At 38.5% G+C, this 19,088-nt stretch overlaps 2 protein-coding genes across 2 annotated transcripts; one reads left to right on the forward strand and one right to left on the reverse strand.

The window, feature by feature from the left end:
- Positions 1–310: 310 nt before the first annotated feature.
- On the forward strand, positions 311–4,280 carry LOC117234366. The gene is made up of 4 exons (XM_033495488.1): positions 311–674; positions 750–975; positions 1,316–1,818; positions 2,273–4,280. Exons 1-4 carry the CDS (start codon positions 370–372, stop codon positions 4,260–4,262), a joined length of 3,024 nt encoding a protein of 1,007 aa, XP_033351379.1. The 5' UTR covers positions 311–369; the 3' UTR covers positions 4,263–4,280.
- Positions 4,281–5,971: 1,691 nt separating this feature from the next.
- LOC117234370 (homeobox protein goosecoid) lies at positions 5,972–15,087 on the reverse strand. The gene is made up of 3 exons (XM_033495494.1): positions 13,712–15,087; positions 12,002–12,291; positions 5,972–6,398 (listed from the first exon to the last, which is right to left on the reverse strand). Exons 1-3 carry the CDS (start codon positions 14,199–14,201, stop codon positions 6,183–6,185), a joined length of 996 nt encoding a protein of 331 aa, XP_033351385.1. The 5' UTR covers positions 14,202–15,087; the 3' UTR covers positions 5,972–6,182.
- Positions 15,088–19,088: the final 4,001 nt, after the last annotated feature.

The raw sequence follows: 19,088 nt of genomic DNA on the forward strand, positions 1-19,088 counted from the left end.
AATTCAAATTCCACGAGAAAAACGTATGTCACGTGTATAGTCGATTCCGCTTATCACTTGTCAGGTTATATCAAAATTTTCTATCGAATCATGGTTAAATCATTTACAAAGATGTAAAAAAATGACATAAAAAGAGCTTCAGAATGATCCTTTAACCTTATAAACTAAATTATCGTGAAATATTATCCTGATATTAATGCTAGTTAAAAATGAGTTGACTTAATTTGCTTGAGATACAATATCTACAAATTCGGTAAAATCGTGTTAAATTGTCAAGTGAAAAATTAAAAGGCGCAAAAGTTGGAAAGTTAAAGTGCGAGAGTTAATAATTCATCGATAGAGAAGTAAATAAGAAGAAATCGAGGGAAAATGGCCGAGATTGAACCAACCGATGAAGATACTACGACCGAATATCTCGATGACACTACAGACATGGAGGTTACGGAGGATACAGAGGGTACAGAAGATACAGAGCGGGAAGGAAAAGACGAAGAAACCGTAACCGAGGAAGAAACAATAAAGGAAGAAGAGGACGAAGATGTCGTAGAATATGAAGATGCATCCACAAAAGTTAGAAAGAAACACGGGAAGAAGAAACTGAAAAGTTGGATGGAACGATGTATGAGAGAGAAATGGAAATGCGACGTGCCGCTTTGGCAACTTTACATGAAAACGTAAGAAATGCTGAAGCAGCCACGTATTTCTTATATGCTTAATGTTTCGTGTGACCAGTTTCACAATTTTCTCAGATTCGTAGAAGACTATAAGCAACGAGAGAAGGATGATATTTTTAAACATAGAAAACCTGCTGATCTTCGAAAATTTCCTCGTGTTCAATCGTCGGAAGATCTGCCTACCCATTACAAGTGTTTACCACTTAACGTTTTCCAGCTGAAGGATCAATCGAAATTGCCTGACAAATTAGATCGATCGAAGATGATACGAATCTGGAAGAACATGCGTACAAACATACCTGTTAGTAAATAATCGAAGTGTAATTTATAACATGAATTACATAGAGATATTTGAGACAAATTGGGCATATTTTGTCAACGATAATTAGTAATAATCTTATGGGATGAAAATCAATTACAGTGATCTTGCTCCAGGCAATTATATCACCCATGTAAGACTATTTTTATATATTTTTTATTAAAATCTTAATGTTCAAATTAGGTATTGTATTTTGAATTTTTATTTAAAATTACACTTCGTTTGCATATGTAGAACATTGCCAAAATAACGAATAACTAAAAATAAATTATACAGAAATATTCCAATATAAAAAGATCCTCAATTACGAGTACTTCATCAGGTACACTTCTCCAAATCCGACACAGCGGTAGAGCCACAGATATCAAAGACCGATGACGATAGATGGCCAGGAATGTGGCCGTGCACGACGAGAGACATGGCAAAAGAATTGCTGGAGAGACGAAGGCAGAAGCGAATGAAACGAAAAGATCTGTTTCCCTGCGATCCGGACTATGTACGCGATGGTTTTCAAGATCCGAACAACGATTATTCCGATCGTAAGGAATTAGGTCATGCTCGAATCCCACAATCTTGTCCCCTACCAACCAAGGAGATGCTAGTCGATCGTGCTGCTGGTGAACAGCACGGTTTAGTAGACGGTGATTACATCATTTTCGAGTTACCCTCGAAAGCTCGGGGAACCAGGATCTACGCAGATGTATGTCTTCGGGGGTTGAAGGGTATGCATTTGCCAGAATTGGGAGTTCTACGAGCGCGCAAAAGGACGTGGAAGTTCTGCTTTTATCAGGCGATCGTTGCTCTTCTAGCTAAGACACAACTGAGGTATCTGTTGAACACATCTCATAAAGCTTAAAGTTTTTGGAGAATTTGCACTTTTGAGATTTAGGATCTTTTATTTTCTTTCCTATTAGATGAATCGTAGAATTGTATTATAAAAAGATTGAAAAGATTTGTGTGAATGTCTGATTAATTTTTTGATAGAAGATTAATAACGTAAATTGTATTTGGAATAATTAGAGGTTTAGAGATTTCTTTTTTCTTTTTATTTTCGTTGGATGAAATTGGAAAGTTCTGTGCGAATATTTTATCAATCGATAAAAGATTCGTAATATGAAGTTTACATAGAATAATCAGAGGTATTTCTACGACAAGAGAAATATTATACAGTAGAACTGTTTCGTATAGAGTATTGTACCTTTAATCTTTCACGCATTAAATCACGTAAATTATAAATTGTCCCTCTATAACATGTAATGAATAGATGTATTTCTATAAGATACAAGTATGCCTGGAGCGCGAACATCGATTATGTGTACGATCACGCGTGGTTGCTGTACACCCACATGGGTATGATCAATATCAAGGACAAGCAAAGGCTAGACGATATCGTCGTGTACAACTACAAATACAGCATCGAAGTAAGATTGATTCAAGAATTAAACGACGTTCCAATCGTCACTGATATTCCATGGAATTACGAGGAAAGGAACATGCGACGAAAAATGATCCTGGAACGAAAGGAGCTGATGAACGTTAAACTGGAAATCGGTTCCGAGAAAATAACCGATGAACAAATAGCGCCAGTTCACAGAGGCATCAAGAGAGTGCAGGAGTGGTTCGACAAACTTAAAGTACGTTATCGTAACTGTATATTCCGCACCACCCGATTCTCCGTAGCATTTTGGAAAGACAATCTATTCTGGTACTTGTACAATCCATATCGATGCGACGAATTCGGCTATTGGGACGATAACGGATATGCTTGCATCTTGAAGTTTTGCTCCAAAGAATCTCTTACAAGGCATCTGATGATTCTTCTATTAAGAGCTTACGTTTATACTACTCCAAAACCGAGCAAAGAGGAACTAGAAAAGAAACCAGAAACTGATACACCAGTAGCAGAAACTGAGCAACCAGTAACTGCAGAAGATCTTGAAGCTACGGAACCATCACTAACCATGGAACAGGCAGAAACTGCAACAGAATCGGGCGTTTCGGAAGAACCCAACGTTGAACGGCAAGCAAGTGGTCCGAACGAATCGGTTCGTACACAGCCATCAGGAATAAGCTATTGGAAGGAAGCGGGCGCCGCACAGCAACCAGAAACAGCCGAAGAAGAGGCAGAAGAAAAATTCTTCACGATCCAAATTTTCCACGTGTCCCATCTCTGCTGCCAAATTCACAATCTTAAATTGCTTCAACGAGGTGCACCAAAGCCACCTAAACGCTACGTGAAGAAGAAGACCATCGACGATTGTCCTTTCGATCCTCTAGACATGAGAGACCCGTGCACGATCGAGCAAGAGGAAGGTGACCTCAAGGAATCGATCGAAAAACCAACATGGCTGAAACTGTACAAGATCACTTGGACAAAATCACTAGCTGTTCCTCAGAAGAAAAAGGGCAGCAAGGAACTCGGTCTAGGGAAGATGCGCTGGCATCAATACGTCGTAGAAGAATCAAACAAATTATTTTCTTTATGGGGTGAGATTCATATCACGGATGGTATGTTCGAGAGAGAAAACCGCGGGATGCAAACGTACGCTTGTTATGTGGTTTGCGCTGGTATGACAAGAATTATGGCGCCTGAGTATTGGAGTTCGAAGACACTGGACGTGATTGTTATGTGCGGAGACAGATATTACACGCATAGTAAATTAGAAGCAGAATTTAAATCCACAAAAAATGAGTATAGTCACGTGAATTGTTGGAACAGATATTTGATGAGTCATTTTAAGATCGGCGAGACGATGTTCGAAGCAAAGGTTCTGCCAGCGATTTGTGGTAGGTTGTACGCGAAATCTGGCAAGTATTTATGGCAATCTTTAGAACAGATGTTCCTCAAGTATAAATTTGGTATTTTAACGTGCGAAAGCTCCTGTTTAGGCGTGTTTAAATTTTGTGGCGCTTATTATATGTGTGACGTTAACTCCTTGGGCCCGCCGTTGTTTTCGTACGGAGAGGGAGCAGTTTATCTGTTAAGAGCCACGTATTTTTTGAAATTCATCACGGTTCTAGTGTTGACGATCGGTTCACCGGAATGCAGTCAGTTTGCTCTGAACCCTATCGAAATATTGAAGGTCGTCGATGTAGGTCCTTCTGTGTTTCCTGTTGGAAGAGCTGAGAAGAAGGATAGAGCTAAGAGAGGTACCAAAGTCGAGTGCCCGTACGACGAGGAGAAGAAAAAACAGATGAAAAAGTGGAAGCATAAGAGAGCGGAAACCGCACGAACTATCGATAAATTGTGCTGTAAAGGTGGAGGATGATCGTTAGATTCTTGTTTAATTCCTTTTGTAAAATTTAAATTGTTCATATGTAATACCTACATGCAGTCTAGTTCGAACTCTACTTTAGTATTTTTTAGTCTCGTTTTAGTCTTTAGAATGTGACTTATTTCGATAAAGGTTTTTAGTTTTATTGAAATTATTGTATTTATGTAATCTTCATTTGAGAAGATTAATAAAGGGATTATCGTATGTTGTGAATATGTTAAATGAAATTTTTATAAATTAGTAATTTTATGTATTTACTAATTGAATGATAAATCATGGTAAATCAAATCTTCAATCGTTTTGTTATCATAGTGGACTGTAACGAAAAGATGTACTTCAAAAGATATTCCCAAGCTTCATTCAGCTTGTATTTAAGTATCTCATTGTAGCTTAGTATCTTTATTTATATCAAAATAAATCTACTCTATTCCATCGAATATTTGTTAAGTATCGAAACTTTCTAACCAAATCATTTTATCTATACTCTAAATTAAAAGATATAAAAAATCTGCAATAGTGATGGGAGGATTAGCTAAGCACTCGATCAACAATATCTTTATCGAATTCGAAGGAAATTACCAAGAGAGAAAAGGAAAAGATCCGTCGGTTTCGAATAAAAGGAAGAAAGAAAGGGTGAGAATCTTTCGAACAGAAGAGTGAAAATAAAAGAAACCCGTGCTTAAGTCGATCGTCTTTACGTCTCAGTGTAGCAACGGCGCGGAACCTATTAAAGTTGTACCGCAAGAGAACGTCTTAGTTCTTGGTCGCCCTCGGGATTTATGTACTTACCCCGAACTTGGCTGGAACTTTCCTCTAGCGGCGAAACTTACTGTGTCCAGGAAACGGCGCTACCACCGCACAGGGCTAACTGCTGTTTCACTTCTATCGCACAATACTAATAATATAATCGTCAAGGCACGTAGAACTAAATTCCAACTACAACGCCAGAGAAACTACTCAGCGATTCTAATCACTGATCCATAGTGTAACGTGGAAATCATGCTAGACACATTCCTGCGTAATTGATCACGGAATGAAGAAGCAGGGAATACTTCTTTAAAGAATCTAATTTTCCACCGTCGTTTAATCGGTTTCGAAAGTAGTGTTATTTGTAAAACTTATGCACACACACACAAAAAAAAGAAAATAAAGTAAATTGATAATTTTAAGACGGACATTAAGTCATCGTGTGTAAAATGGACATTAGTCGTCAAAGGTTTTTGATAATCTATCTCGATTATAAGATATTATTTTTATGATATAATTTTTTGATTATTAATTAAGATTCTTCGTGATTTTTCCAGATATTAGAAGTTTCTATATCCACTGAAAATCTACTTTGTTTCTAGAATATTCTTTTTACTATAGACTTTGCTGGAAGAATTTCTTTGGTATTGAATTTTTTCAGACACCGATATTCTTTTTGATTTTCCAAAGACTTTCGTATCTTAATGATTTTCTTGATCTTACTTTTAAATTTTGTTCATATCCTGAATCAATTCTAATGTTTCAATTCTCATGGAAATTGATTCCATTACGAGATAGCATTCTCTTAAATCATATTCTTCTTTCATTCTTCGATCATCGATACCTTTTCGTATCGTGTTATTCTCTTTACGAGCTCTCTAAAAATTTTACTTTCCAAAGCAAGAACAACCACTCAAGTGAAAATAAAATGCCATCTGACTTTCGTGACTTTCTTGAATCAATAATTTATTTCACTACCTATTATACACATCGATAGGCTATATGTACAAACATATTTACATCCTAATTCGGTATTTACACGTGTCCCTTGTATAGGGGTCTGCAGGAAGAACCTGTATGTTTCGAATCTTTTCGACCGTCGGCGAAATAAAAAGAGAAAGGGAAACGAAAAGAAATAGGAAAAAAGTTTTACAATCGATATTTTGACTACGCCACTTCGAGATCCGAGCTGTCGGTGTCCTGTTCGTGTTGTTGCTGTTGCTGTTGCTGTCTGGTCAACGTCAAATGTTCGGCTACTTTGACCGCAGGCGTTGAAACGTTGTCATCGGCACGCTGGCGTTGCTCCAGTTGAAGTTTCCGCATACGTTCCTGTTCTTCCCGTTTCTGTTTACGCCACTTGGCACGTCGGTTCTTGAACCACACCTGGAATAGGAAATGTTTGATGAGGGTGGCTCATCGTGCCCTAGGCGGCCGCGTTTATTTTCTACTAGTTCTCAGACAGGGAAAACGATGTTTCCTTGCGTTATGAAAACGCTTGAAATGGAATCGAGGCGTGTAAGGTTTAAATACTTCCTTCCTTTTCAATTTCTTTTTTTAGGGGACGAGGTTACGTCTTTTTTTATTGTTAATGATTGTTTTATAATAGCTGAAAATATTCGATATTTCGTATTTCATCGATAGAGACCATTCTTGAAATATAGCGCATTTTCTGTGTATTAAGATCAATTACGATATTCACTGGTAAATTGCAATATGGTAGGTGGATGTTTTGTGGCGATTATTACATAAATTAATTTTCTGAATTGTTTAAACGTTGATTGTAAAGAAGCAGTATTGCAAGTATTAATGACGATGTTAAATAATTATGACTTTTAATATTCGAAAGCTACAGCTATGTAATAACAAATGTTAGTAAAATATTTATATTTGAAAATATATAATAATCTGACAATGACTTACTGTTATGAAACCGCAAGGAAAAATCTAATAAATATCTAACACAAGAAATTGGTTGATTGCTCAATTGATGTTTGGTTAACGATATATCAATACTATACGCAAAATGACGGTGGATTCTCCGGGAAAAAATGTATTAAATAATTTAACGTAACGAAATAGTTTTTCTTTTAACAATACATTTATTATAAAGTTCCTGTTGAGATAATATGTATACCTATAGATTTTTGAAAGAGAGGGTGTTATATAATCGCCTTGTTTAAATAGTTTAAATCCTCTAATTATTTTGTACGATATATTAACATTCGTCGATTGATTACTATAATTACATTCCAGTCGAAGCGTTTCGTTCATTCCCCGGTATATTCGCTACCACTGTAACGTAAAATTACTAAACAGACCTCAATTTCAACCCATGGCAGGTAGAACGTTTAATTGATAACCTCGTTCACCTGCGAGTCAGTGTATCTCATCGAGAAGACTGTTAACGAGGCAAGGGAGCCATCGAAGATCAAAAGGCTTCATCCCACATTCGAAATCAGCATTTGTTCATCACGCTTGTCCGACTCGATTTAAACGAAACGCCCAACAATCGACCTCTCTCTCTCTCTCTCTTTCGTTCTTTCTATCTTTCTCTCTCGTTTGTTACCGATAGGATGCTTCATCGTTTCCAATATCGCACTGATCCTGGCTCTTAGCCGTTGAATTATACAATAATCACACACCTCAGTATTCTATCCGTTTCAAACGTATTTCCCTCCGATATTTCGTGATATTTATTTATGCAAAACATTCTTTCTCCGTATTGCGTGTATCAACTTGTTAAATTTTCCTCAATACCTCGATCTAAATACACGGTAGTTTTTATCAGTCGACGCATCGATAAAATTTCAATCTGAGATTATCCATCGAATTTCAAATTTCACTCAACTTTACACGAATACTTAGGTATCGGCGCTTTTACGTCTCTGCTTTTATAACATGTCCGTCGTTCGTGTTTCTGCATTCTGTTGATGCAATCACGAAGATAGGAAAAGACCGTCGCACGGGTAAACAATCGTGCTTCTTTCCAAACAGAGAGAGGACACAGCGTAGTGCTTTAGGGCCTTCGTTCTCTCGAGCTGTTTCAAGTCATTCCTTTATTTCCCCGTTCTCCTTCGTTTCCCTCGCCTTCGTTTTTTCTCTCTCATTTTGAAAGTCGTCTTTCTACTAATTCTGTACAAACACCAAAACTCTTGCCTCGATGCGGCAGGTGCGCTGCAGGTATATCTTGTTTCAAAGTCTTCGAAGACTCTCGAGACAAGAGGTTTCCTTTGGCAAAGCCGACGACGCGGGTGGTCTCTGTTGGTCTACGATAAGTGTGAATGACTTTGGGATTGTACGACTGTTCGAACAAATTGCACCGCCACGAGTAAAAGACATTCCTTGATTCTTCTCGTATTCCATTATCGTGTGAATAACTCTTGTGTGCCGAATTTATCTTTAGCATTGTTAGGCAAACTTTCGTGTTTACAGATTTAGATAGGAAATTATTCAATCGAAATTCACTTCTTGAAACCCATTATTAGACAATAATTAGACAGCTGAGACGAAAGGCAATAATTAAAGAAAGAGCATAGTGATGTTTTAAACAAAATTATTATTTTTAACAATTAAGATTTTTATCTTTATTTTCAATGTCCATTAATATTCTTCGAGAAAAAAGATTTTCTTTGATTATTCATACATATATATATATATGTCGGGTTTACATTAGAATTAGGGTTAGGGGCGTGAAACGAATCTTCGTTTGCGTTACACGTTGTCGTTATGCAATAGAGAAGACATTGACTAGTGCAAATACGATTATTATAGAACCGGACAAGTAACCGTGGTAGTTAGGTACTCGAGGAACTAATGACAATGATCCTAGGTTCAATAACGAATCCGCGGTCGACGGGATGATAGATGAACGTACTCACAAAATCTAAGTCGGACGCGTAATATTCACTGATCGTAAAGGGTTACTCTTTTCATCGATGAGATCGCGAGCGAGAGTGACTTTCCCGTCCCGATGATGCCACAGAGGAAAACTATATTGGGGTGTGTCTAAGGACACGAGATCATCGGATTCGTCGAGAAAAGCCTTCATTCAGAAAGTAAGGGAAATTGGCGTTGCTGCTAATTGGTCAATCTCCATACCGGTGGTTAGAAAAAGATGCTAGCCGCCCTCGAGGAAAAGTTGCTAGTGGGAGACGCCGCTCGTTGAAAAATAGGTCTCCCCTATTTTCCCGTAGTTGGGACAAAGACTGTTTGTCTGTTTGAAAGACTTTAGTCGACTAAATCTTAAGATTTATAACGGGCCCTCGAGCTAACTGAACATGTACTGCGGAGACGCATCAACATCTGGCAATCATCTTACTCGAAGAATAGGGTCTGCGTGTGGCGAGCCACGGGACAGAAACCGTTGGAATGTTTACTGTCGCGTGTCGCCACGAATATTTCTTTTAAGAAGAGCTATAGAATTACTCCATACCTTTGTTAGACAAAGCGTTCATCCCGTGACCGCGGCTACGTTCGGCGACTGACTGTCGCCTCGAGCCCAAGCTCATTATCACAACTCTCGAACAATTACAATCGGATTGAATAACTACAATTGTTCAATTACAGCTATAGTAGACTCTAGGTTACAATGTTGCGGGATTATCCAAAATTCCAAAGGCTCCGGTGTTCTTTCATCTCCGACATATATATATCGTATTTTCGTAGTTCATGTAATAATTTAAGAATTATAGAAACTTTTTTTATTATTTAATACAAAAATTTAATACAAATTCTTATATTTAATTTCTATATATTATTAGATTTTTGTATCAATTTCTTCTTCTCAAGGTGTCCGATCCTCGAAAAGGAGCAAACTGTAAGTGAGCAACGATCCTCCTCTTAAATAGAGCAACAATAACACGGCAGAAAAGGGTTCCTTCGGCAATCCAGTCTCAATGACACGGTCCTAAATCCTTCGAAACATCCTCGTCGACGATACACGATCCATCCATTGACCGAACAAAACCGATTTTAATTTCGAAAAATGACAATATGGCTGGAGAACCACTATGTGCGATGTTTAATTAATAAGGAAAAAACATTCGTCCGATGAAATGCCGGCGGACAATAAATCCGTTCGATTAATTATAAAGTTACCTCGTGACGAATTAACGATTACACGCGTTGTAAATCTTTACGACGTTAAATATAACGTGTTATAAATTCTACGCCCCTTCTCCGCGTTTTGTATGCTTGTGCATGCGTGTATGTGTGACACATGCATAGCAGGGCATATATATAATTGAAGTAAACACATTATCGGCAAAGCTTTTAATCTACCATGCAACTTGTTGGCCCGAGTCAAACGACGACCGATAAATACCGGTCGCAAATAATTTTAATGATCGCATTAAAGAATTATGGAGTTATGGTTGTCGGTGCATTAAGGCGACAAACAACAGGGCCCATCGAGAACTTCCAGACCGGAAAGTGGAGGCATTTTGTCATCGGTACAAATTATGCGTACAAGGGAAAGTTTGCCGACAATCCGAATGGTCAATGTTTGTCAGGCGAAAATATTCACTCAGGTTTAAGATAGTAATTTGTCGGTTTAGGCTGCCACCAATTATCATCCGTTGCAAAATCCTCATGATGCTATCGACTTCCCCCTTTAAATATAAAACAAAAAAAAAAAAAAAAAAATAGTAAGGAAAATTGAAAAAGCGAAAGATAACTGTGTTATTGAGGACATGGTTTTATTATTTGTAGCGAAAGTAGTTAGCAGAGTTTAATTTTACCACGTGTCAGTTATATTTCGATTCACTGATTACTAGATTATTAATTATTATTACTATTATTTCAGATCTTTAAAAAATCATTTAATTTCGAGTACAACGTCTTATTTAACCTTTTTAGTGCCGACCGAAAGAATTGTACCTAAACGAAGAATACCGAACCAATTTGATGTAATTTGGTACGGTTCGAGAAAAAAATCATAAAAAGAAGAAAGAATGATTTTTAAAAATTCAAAACGGTACATATTACGAAACAAAGGGAGAATAAGTTAATGCCAATTATATTTCAATATTTGTTCAAAATCATACTAATAATACTTATTCAAAATCATTAGGAAATATGAAAAAATCAGTTCTCTTTTATAAACAATATTTACAAATAAGAAGAATCATCGTTTGGCTATAGTTCGATGTAGAACACGTAGTATAAAGCATAAATATTGCATTCTCAATTATTTGTAATAAAATTTCTTATATCAAAACACAAAATTGCTCCAAAACAAGTGAGCTAGTATAACATTACTAAAATGACATTCTAATATTATTATAAACATTTATAGTTCATATATCCGGCTATTGGAAACGTATAATATTTATTTATTATTATTATTTGCAGAAATAATTTACTTAGCATTGATGGTTACTGACGTATACATCATGCTTTATTACATAGATTATTGTACAAACTGTGCGTGATCTTCGTACAAACGTTTTATTTTCGCCCTGTCGATGCAAGATTATTCTGCTCTAAGATGAGATATTCTGTTATAAGCAGTGTTATCTAAAATCCGTGATTACAGTCTCAAGCAAATCTCCCGTGCCGAATTTTATTTTATGGCACTAGCGTATACACAGTTTCGGTATCAACCATCGCAGAATATAACAAAGAGTTTAAAGCCGTAAATAATTGTTTCAATTTGTGGAACATCTCACATAGGACTTCTGCAGAAATATTCAACCATTTATAACGTTTTATAAATTTATTTTGAGATAAAGTTCTTTCGTGTTGCGAATAGTAAAGCGCCATCGCATACGCAACGATATATCGTCGTTGGCACTTTTTTCAGGTGTTGCTAATAACGATGTATCGTTGTTCGTCACTAAAAGGGTTAATCTGTAATCTATTAAATAGGAAAAGAGCACCCAATTCGCCAATATTCAATACTTCGGGTTGCCGATATCTTCAGCGTAATGATATCTCTTAATTTCTAAATTCACGAAGGATTTTTGATTTCTTTTCTCAAAACTCACCTCGATTCTCTCTTCCTTGAGATCGACCTGAAGCGCTAGCTGTTCTCTCAAGATCACGTCAGGGTAATGTGTCTTGTCGAAGGTGGCTTCCAATTGTTCTAGCTGTTCCTCCGTGAATATCGTCCTATGGCGACGCTTCCTCTTCGCCATGGGTCCTACCGCCGCGGCGTTTGGATTTATTTGATAGGGATGAGCTGCGTGATAGAAGGCCGGTTGACCGTGAAGCGAAACGCCGGCAGCTGCCATTGCTGCCACGTAGCCGCCGGAGTATAAAGTAGGATATGCTGCGGCTAAAACGAAAGAAAACAATCTTCAGATACTAAATTAATTTCGCTATCCATATTCTATAAAATAATTCCTCGAAATACTGCTTGTGAAAAACATAAAAGGGAAAGAAAAGGTTAAATTAAGAATTAAGAGAAGAAGATTAATCGGAAAGCGAAAAGTACACGTTCATAATCGACGATTATAAAATTGTACTAATGCCTCTGAAGAATTTCCAGCCCTATACTACACGATGAAGGAACAAAAAATACTCGTAGACCCCAGCCCCAAGGGATGTTTTGGTTTAAAATCTGGAAGAAAGCTGCTTAGAGGCGACGTCTCCGCATAAAAATGTGCGAAGGGCGAATTTATGCTTTCAACCGGCGTTACTCGCGTTCTCTGTTTTTTCCTTCTTCTTCCATTCAACGAGCCTGGTTGCATACTTTTTCCTTCTCGTTTTTCAATCTTCCGGCACCGGGATTGCAAGCAGCTAAATCGTTCGTGCGTGATCGAAACGGATTGCGGATTTCAGCTCGCGCATCCCCAATCTGCGGCGAGGTTCTTGCGGGTGAAATACTTAAAGCCCTGGGGGGCATAAAGGAAATTTTCGTTGCAAGAAGCGTCGGCCCACCCGAGGATTTACGCCTTCTTTCATTTTTCCGCTACGAGACGCTTTCCTCGACGTAATATATGCGAAACCGCGGGGCAAGCTATTTGCAAATTAACGCCACGCTCTTCCATGTAGGTGTTTCATTGCGATATATTCGAATTTCAACAGCAAAGCTGGTTTCTTTAAAAATAACAGGCGGATGAATCATTCAGTAACTAAGAATTGTTTTTTCCGATAATTCACTCTAATCGTTAAACAAACGTAAAAATCGCTTTCTGCAATAATTAATTGTAATCCTGAAGCTTGGGTATTGTTAACATCCGTTATATCTTAAACATATAAACACCTCTTTCTAGAATAGAATTCAATTCTAGTCTTACAAATGGATAATACTATAATATTCATGCTTGTATATTCTTAGATTCCTCCGTAAGTAAAATCCTATAATACGTATTAATGGATTCCATAATTGCTTTTCATATTGGAAGAACGTGTAATTCCCTGATTTCCTAGTTGGAAAATCTTAAAGTTTAAAAACCTTAAATTCTTTTATTTCTTCATTCCTTTAACATCGAATTCCTGCACACTAATCGTAACATTCGTCATTACCCACCGGCGTTCATAGAAGAACCATAAGTTTTATCTTCGCCTATATATAACAATAAACTACATATAACAATCTAATATCAAAGATATTCCTTTATATTATTATTATCTAATTCTCCAATTTGTGTGAAATAAATCATTTCATCGAAACTATTCCACGCTTAGTTCAATCGATAATTCCATTGAGAATATTTCATAGCGAAAATAGTTAATTTAATAAAGGAACATACCAAACAAGTCGGCAGACGTAAACGCGAGATGATGGATCTGTTGTTGAAGAGGATGCATGGCCCTCGATGGCGACCCCACGACCTCCGGGTTTTGAATAATGGATCCGAGGCCGCTGGTGCTGGTGGGAGTTATGTTTCCGATAGGTCTAGGTGCTAAGATATTCTCGATGGTGAAGGCGGACGTGGGAGAGGACATAGTTGCCGAGGAACTCGGTCTGGAAACCTCGCGTGGTCTGAATCGCGCCTCGTCGGAGCTCAATGGACTCCTGGAAAACGTTCTGTCTCGTCCATCGATGTCGTGTCGCCTTACAGTCACATTGTTCTGCTCGTCGTTGTTCTTCAGCTTAAGTTGCAAGCTCTCTGGCGAATAATTGTAGAGATATCGATGACCGTAGCCGGATATTCCGGGACCATCTTGAAGAGGACTCGACGGCTCCGTCATCGGAGAACGCGATCTGGGCGAATCACTCGCATAGGTACTTTCTACCATGTTACAGGAGTCTTATCGTTGTGAATTGAAATTCTTTCACTGTTACTTTATTCTTGACAATTATTCGAAGATTATTTCGATGACTATTGATTTTAAAATTCGACCACGTTTAATGGTTATCGATTTAAAATTGTCGATCACGAGGATTAGTATCGTTAGAACGGGAACAAAGACATTCCTTATTCGCGGATATACGTATTTTATATACACTGAGCTTTAATTTAGTACGTTTGCAAACGGTAGAAAAATTTCTTTTAATTGATGTGACGTAGCGCCTTTTCACGATTAAGCGTTCGTTATTTAGAATACGTACGGAGGATCACATATCAAGAACACCGGTGAAAAATCGCCTGTACGGTACAAAACATTCAAGTCTTTGATATTACAAGATCCTTCGAGATCCGCTTTTGTCTCATCACAGAAGAATCACCAAACTCACTGTCTTCTATTCCGTCCACTTAGATTTCCAAAAATCTATCACAATCTCGAGCGAATTCTTTGCTTATTGTACTAAAATCGAGTCGGTCACTTCATCGTTTGTTCACGAAGGGATAAAAGAATTCAAATCGACGTTAAAATAATAAGGTCCAAGTCGAGCGAATATGTACGCGAAAACGAGGCCCTGCCGGCGGATCGGGGAGGCCACGAGGACGAAATCAATCCGACGCGCGTGGAGAAGCCCAGATGTGCAGCGACTGACACCGATGATAAGGGATATGCCAACGACTGGTCTAGCTTCGTGTACGCGTTGACCTCTGAGGGTGCGCTTAGATTCGTCGGCATCTATGGGTACGGGTGGCCACCCCCGTGTGAGTGACATAGGGACAGAGCGACACCCTCGAATATACCCAGGCGAAGTTTTGCCGACACTGGAACAGGGGCGTGGCTCACCCTAGGCTCCATCCACTTTTCCACCACCCTTCCGCCTCTCGACATCCCCTACACGGCGGTGATGTCGCGGAGATGCAGAGGGATGAACGGGGGAGGCTTGAAGCAGGAAGCTGAACAGAGAAAGAGGCATAGAGGAGACGCGAACGCAAACGGTGGCACCGAAACGATGGTTTCCCGGAGGATACAGGCGGAGGTGCGATCTCCTGACGACAGTACGATGATTTGAGGGGTGGTTGTTGAAAAAGTGGGGGAAGGAACGTCGGACGGCCCGGCAGAATGCCCTTTCAACCCCGTCGACGCGCGTCGGGGCTTCGACGGTGCATTGGGTGGAGAAAAGAGAGGTTTTCACACCGGTGGAAATGGTGGAAGAAACGTATTTACAACGGATAATCACGACGTGTCTCGCGTATTACAGAGCTTTCCGAGTTTACATTGCGAATCGTATTCGCGAATTAATCATGCTGCCGCAAGTGTTTGGGTTCGAACCAGGTCCTCCGTACCGATCGAATTCGCTCGGCTATTGTTTCTGAAAATAATTTCACGTTTCCCCCGTCGCTGGTATTCGTAACCACCGGGGATTACTGTACGGATGTTTCGTGCCTCTTTGTACCGTGTCTCTTCGCCGTTCGTGAATTCTGCCGCGGTATTCGCCAAAGTACGGACACCTTTTAACGAAGATCAACGGGCTTTTCGTATAGCGTATTCGAGTATTATATTTATATGGCGGACTGATATGATCATAGTGGTGCAAGTCTTGCGAGGCTTGCGAATTGAAATTTAGTCGCGCATCTCAACTTTTACGAGTATCATCCTTTTGCTCTCATAGTTAATTAAGTTGTAACTTTACTCGTTATAACGTTATAAGTTATAACGTACTCGTACTCGTTACAGTTGTGAGACATTTTCGTGAATTACCAGCGTACGATGTATTCTTATAATTCGACTATCGATGTTCATACATTTTTATAAATATAATAGCTAAAGAAACGCAACCTAAATTTGCTTCATCTACTGAATATTACGATGAATATTCTACTTCGAATGTTTTACACATTTTTGCACGTTGTACGCATTCTGTAGACTTTTACATGCTCAAATTTCACGAAAATTGAATAAACGTACGCTACATAGTCTACTTATAATAGATAAACGTAAAGTGTTCGCTGTTATACGAAAAATAATTGAGCTGATTTATGCCGTTATGAGTCCCATGCCGCCATATATGAAACGCAATCGGTTGGTAAATTAAAATTGGGAAATACGAAAATAAGTAAAACATTTTTAATCTACGTTATAACGCATTATAACTGGCGTATTATGGGTATCACGTTCGCGATATAGAATCGTTTGCATTGCATCGGATGAAACGCAGATTTTCTCGGAAGCGTGCGCGCACGTGCTTGATTGATTCACAGATTGAAACTGGCAAGCTGGCCCGTTCTACACCGTGTATAACTGAAACAATTTTTTCATAATACCTATTGTTCAGATTTGAGGATATTATGATTTTGATGTGTGGATTACATCGAGCTTTCGAATTATCGGAAGGGAATTCGATGCCACCGACGTGCTCTCGTCCGTTAATTTGCATAAACAACGAAATATGCGAGATTCGAATTAGTAATACATTAGTAATACATCTGTGACAGAGTGCAACGTTAAACTTGTATAAATTTCAAAATTCTCTAACATCTAACGCATAATAATTACGAATAGTATTACTAAACGAGACAAACGAAACAAGAATACTAACAATTCTGTTCATTATTGGTACCTACACGTGTTAAAGCACCGATATTGAGATATTCAATAGGTGTTTGGACGGTGTAGTATTACCAATCTGTTTTTCGCTCGTCATAAATGACAAATATTTTAAACTTTCGGAAATGATCAATTTAGAGATATTAAATCTTCGTGAAAGCTCTAAATATATGAGTTTGTCACAAAGAAAGTTCGATTCATTGGCTATTTACATAGCTAGTAGAAAATATATAAAATATAATTGTCATGCTAAATAAGAGTTCTCCCTTGCAGAAACTCACGTGCCATCGGTAAAGACGATACGATCAAAGTTGTAACAGAAAACGAACCACTGTTCTTCTATCATGAAATGTGATGAATTATCTAACCATATTTGTAGGTACGGATCGTGGGCAAAATTTCATCACAAAGCCATCCATTTGCCTCGTACCGAGCATCACAGGATCTCGTCGACTACCCACATAATGCCAACTACATACGCTATACCCTTCATACGAGTATGTTAGAAAGCATATACCATGACCATTTCTCCCTTTAGCAAATCGTTGATCCGGCAGATCTGTTCAATTATTCAAATCCCGCCCAATGCGTCCGTATTAATAACATAAAACCGTTGTAATGTGCATTGACTGTCGTCGTTATTGTTGTCAGCAGCGGTACGGTGGGGAGGATCGTGACACGATACGTGGAGAACCGAGCGTGAAAAGGTTTTTCATAGGTTCGCGCACGTACCCCGGACATTGTCGAGTATATCCCCCTTGGCCACCTCTTCTTCCCCCATAGGTAGTATAGTAAAATCCCGTGCGTGCACGCTTAAATCCCGAAGTCCACAGCGAAATCTCTGCCAACCTTAATCCTAATCCGTACGTTAATCGTGGCCCGATCCATGGGTCGTAGGATCTCATGGTCTCGTACACCGTGTACTCACCGGTTTACCAATACATCGTTTCGATTTCCAGGAGATACACGCTCTGTGAAATATCAGCGTCTATGATGCTCCAGTGAAGACGATCCCTTTGTACGGCGGAGTCGTGAATTTCATTAGCACCGTGGCGAATAGATACACCAGTGCCAGTTTCGATTCATCTAACTCGATGTGCAGGTATTCGTATGCAAATCGAACAACCACCGATGGCTTAGAAAGTGATTTGGTTTACCAGTTTCGACGACTTTGGCCTTCCAGGCTGTAGAAAAATGGCAAAGCGAGAAACTGAGGATGGTTAAAAGCTGTCTTCTTGTTCTTTTCTTTTTTTAAGAATAGAGGAAGGTGTGAAAACTCGTTCAAATGAATACTAAACGTTGTCTCTTACGATGGGCTGACAAATGCACTGCGATTCGGGGTTGGTTTGGAGAAGAGGACACGTTGGATTTGGAGTTTAGAACGCGATTCGGACGACATACGAGCTCCGCGCGGACCAATGGCTGATGCCTGCCTATGCGAATCAGGATTATCCTTCCTGCCGGATTATCGATTCTTTCCGAGGAGACCAGATTTTCTGGGAATCGAACGCAGCGTGGATCATTTGTGTTTCAATTGTGTTTTTTTGCTCAATGTTATTCTGTAAACGTGAAATTTGGAAACGGCAAGATTTATTCTTGGTTTCATTTCAATGTTGATTTCAAGATGCTATAGTCAAGTTGCGAACTCATTTTAAAATATAAAGTAGTTGTGCATTATTCTTTAATAGTTCAAGTAATATGACGAATCGTTCGTTTAATGTTTTTTTGATTTTTATACGAAGTTCAAAATATCGGGATTACCATTCATGGAAAAATTAAGAAATCTACTTCAATCGTCAGAATTTAATCTTTTGCATTTGTCTTATCAAATTTTTCCGCTTGCATCTGGTAAACGTGCACTGCCGCTCAAAATTTCGAGATCGTTCAACCTAACGACTAGATTTATCAGGAAAATGATAAGATTTGTATTTTTATTACATTATTAATTTAATATCTCTCATACCTCGGTATCTCTCATTAGATATTATTTTATCATAATATTTACATTACTTATTTACGCTAAAAAACTAGAATTTTGATTCATCGTTGCATAAAACAATCCTTTTTCTAATCCAAATCAAGTTCGTACTAGAAACTATGCTTCTTATCCTATTACCAGTTCTCCATTTTCATCTCGTGACTCGATAGTGTACACTAAATCGACTGTACAAGTAATAAGATTCGACAAAAATCTTCTAATAAACTTACTAGACACAGTAAAAAAGGAGAAGCCCA

The sequence above is a fragment of the Bombus vosnesenskii genome, unplaced genomic scaffold, assembly GCF_011952255.1.
Source record: "Bombus vosnesenskii isolate JDL3184/JDL3185 unplaced genomic scaffold, Bvos_JDL3184-5_v1.1 scf7180000013304, whole genome shotgun sequence".
Lineage (NCBI taxonomy): Eukaryota > Metazoa > Arthropoda > Insecta > Hymenoptera > Apidae > Bombus > Bombus vosnesenskii.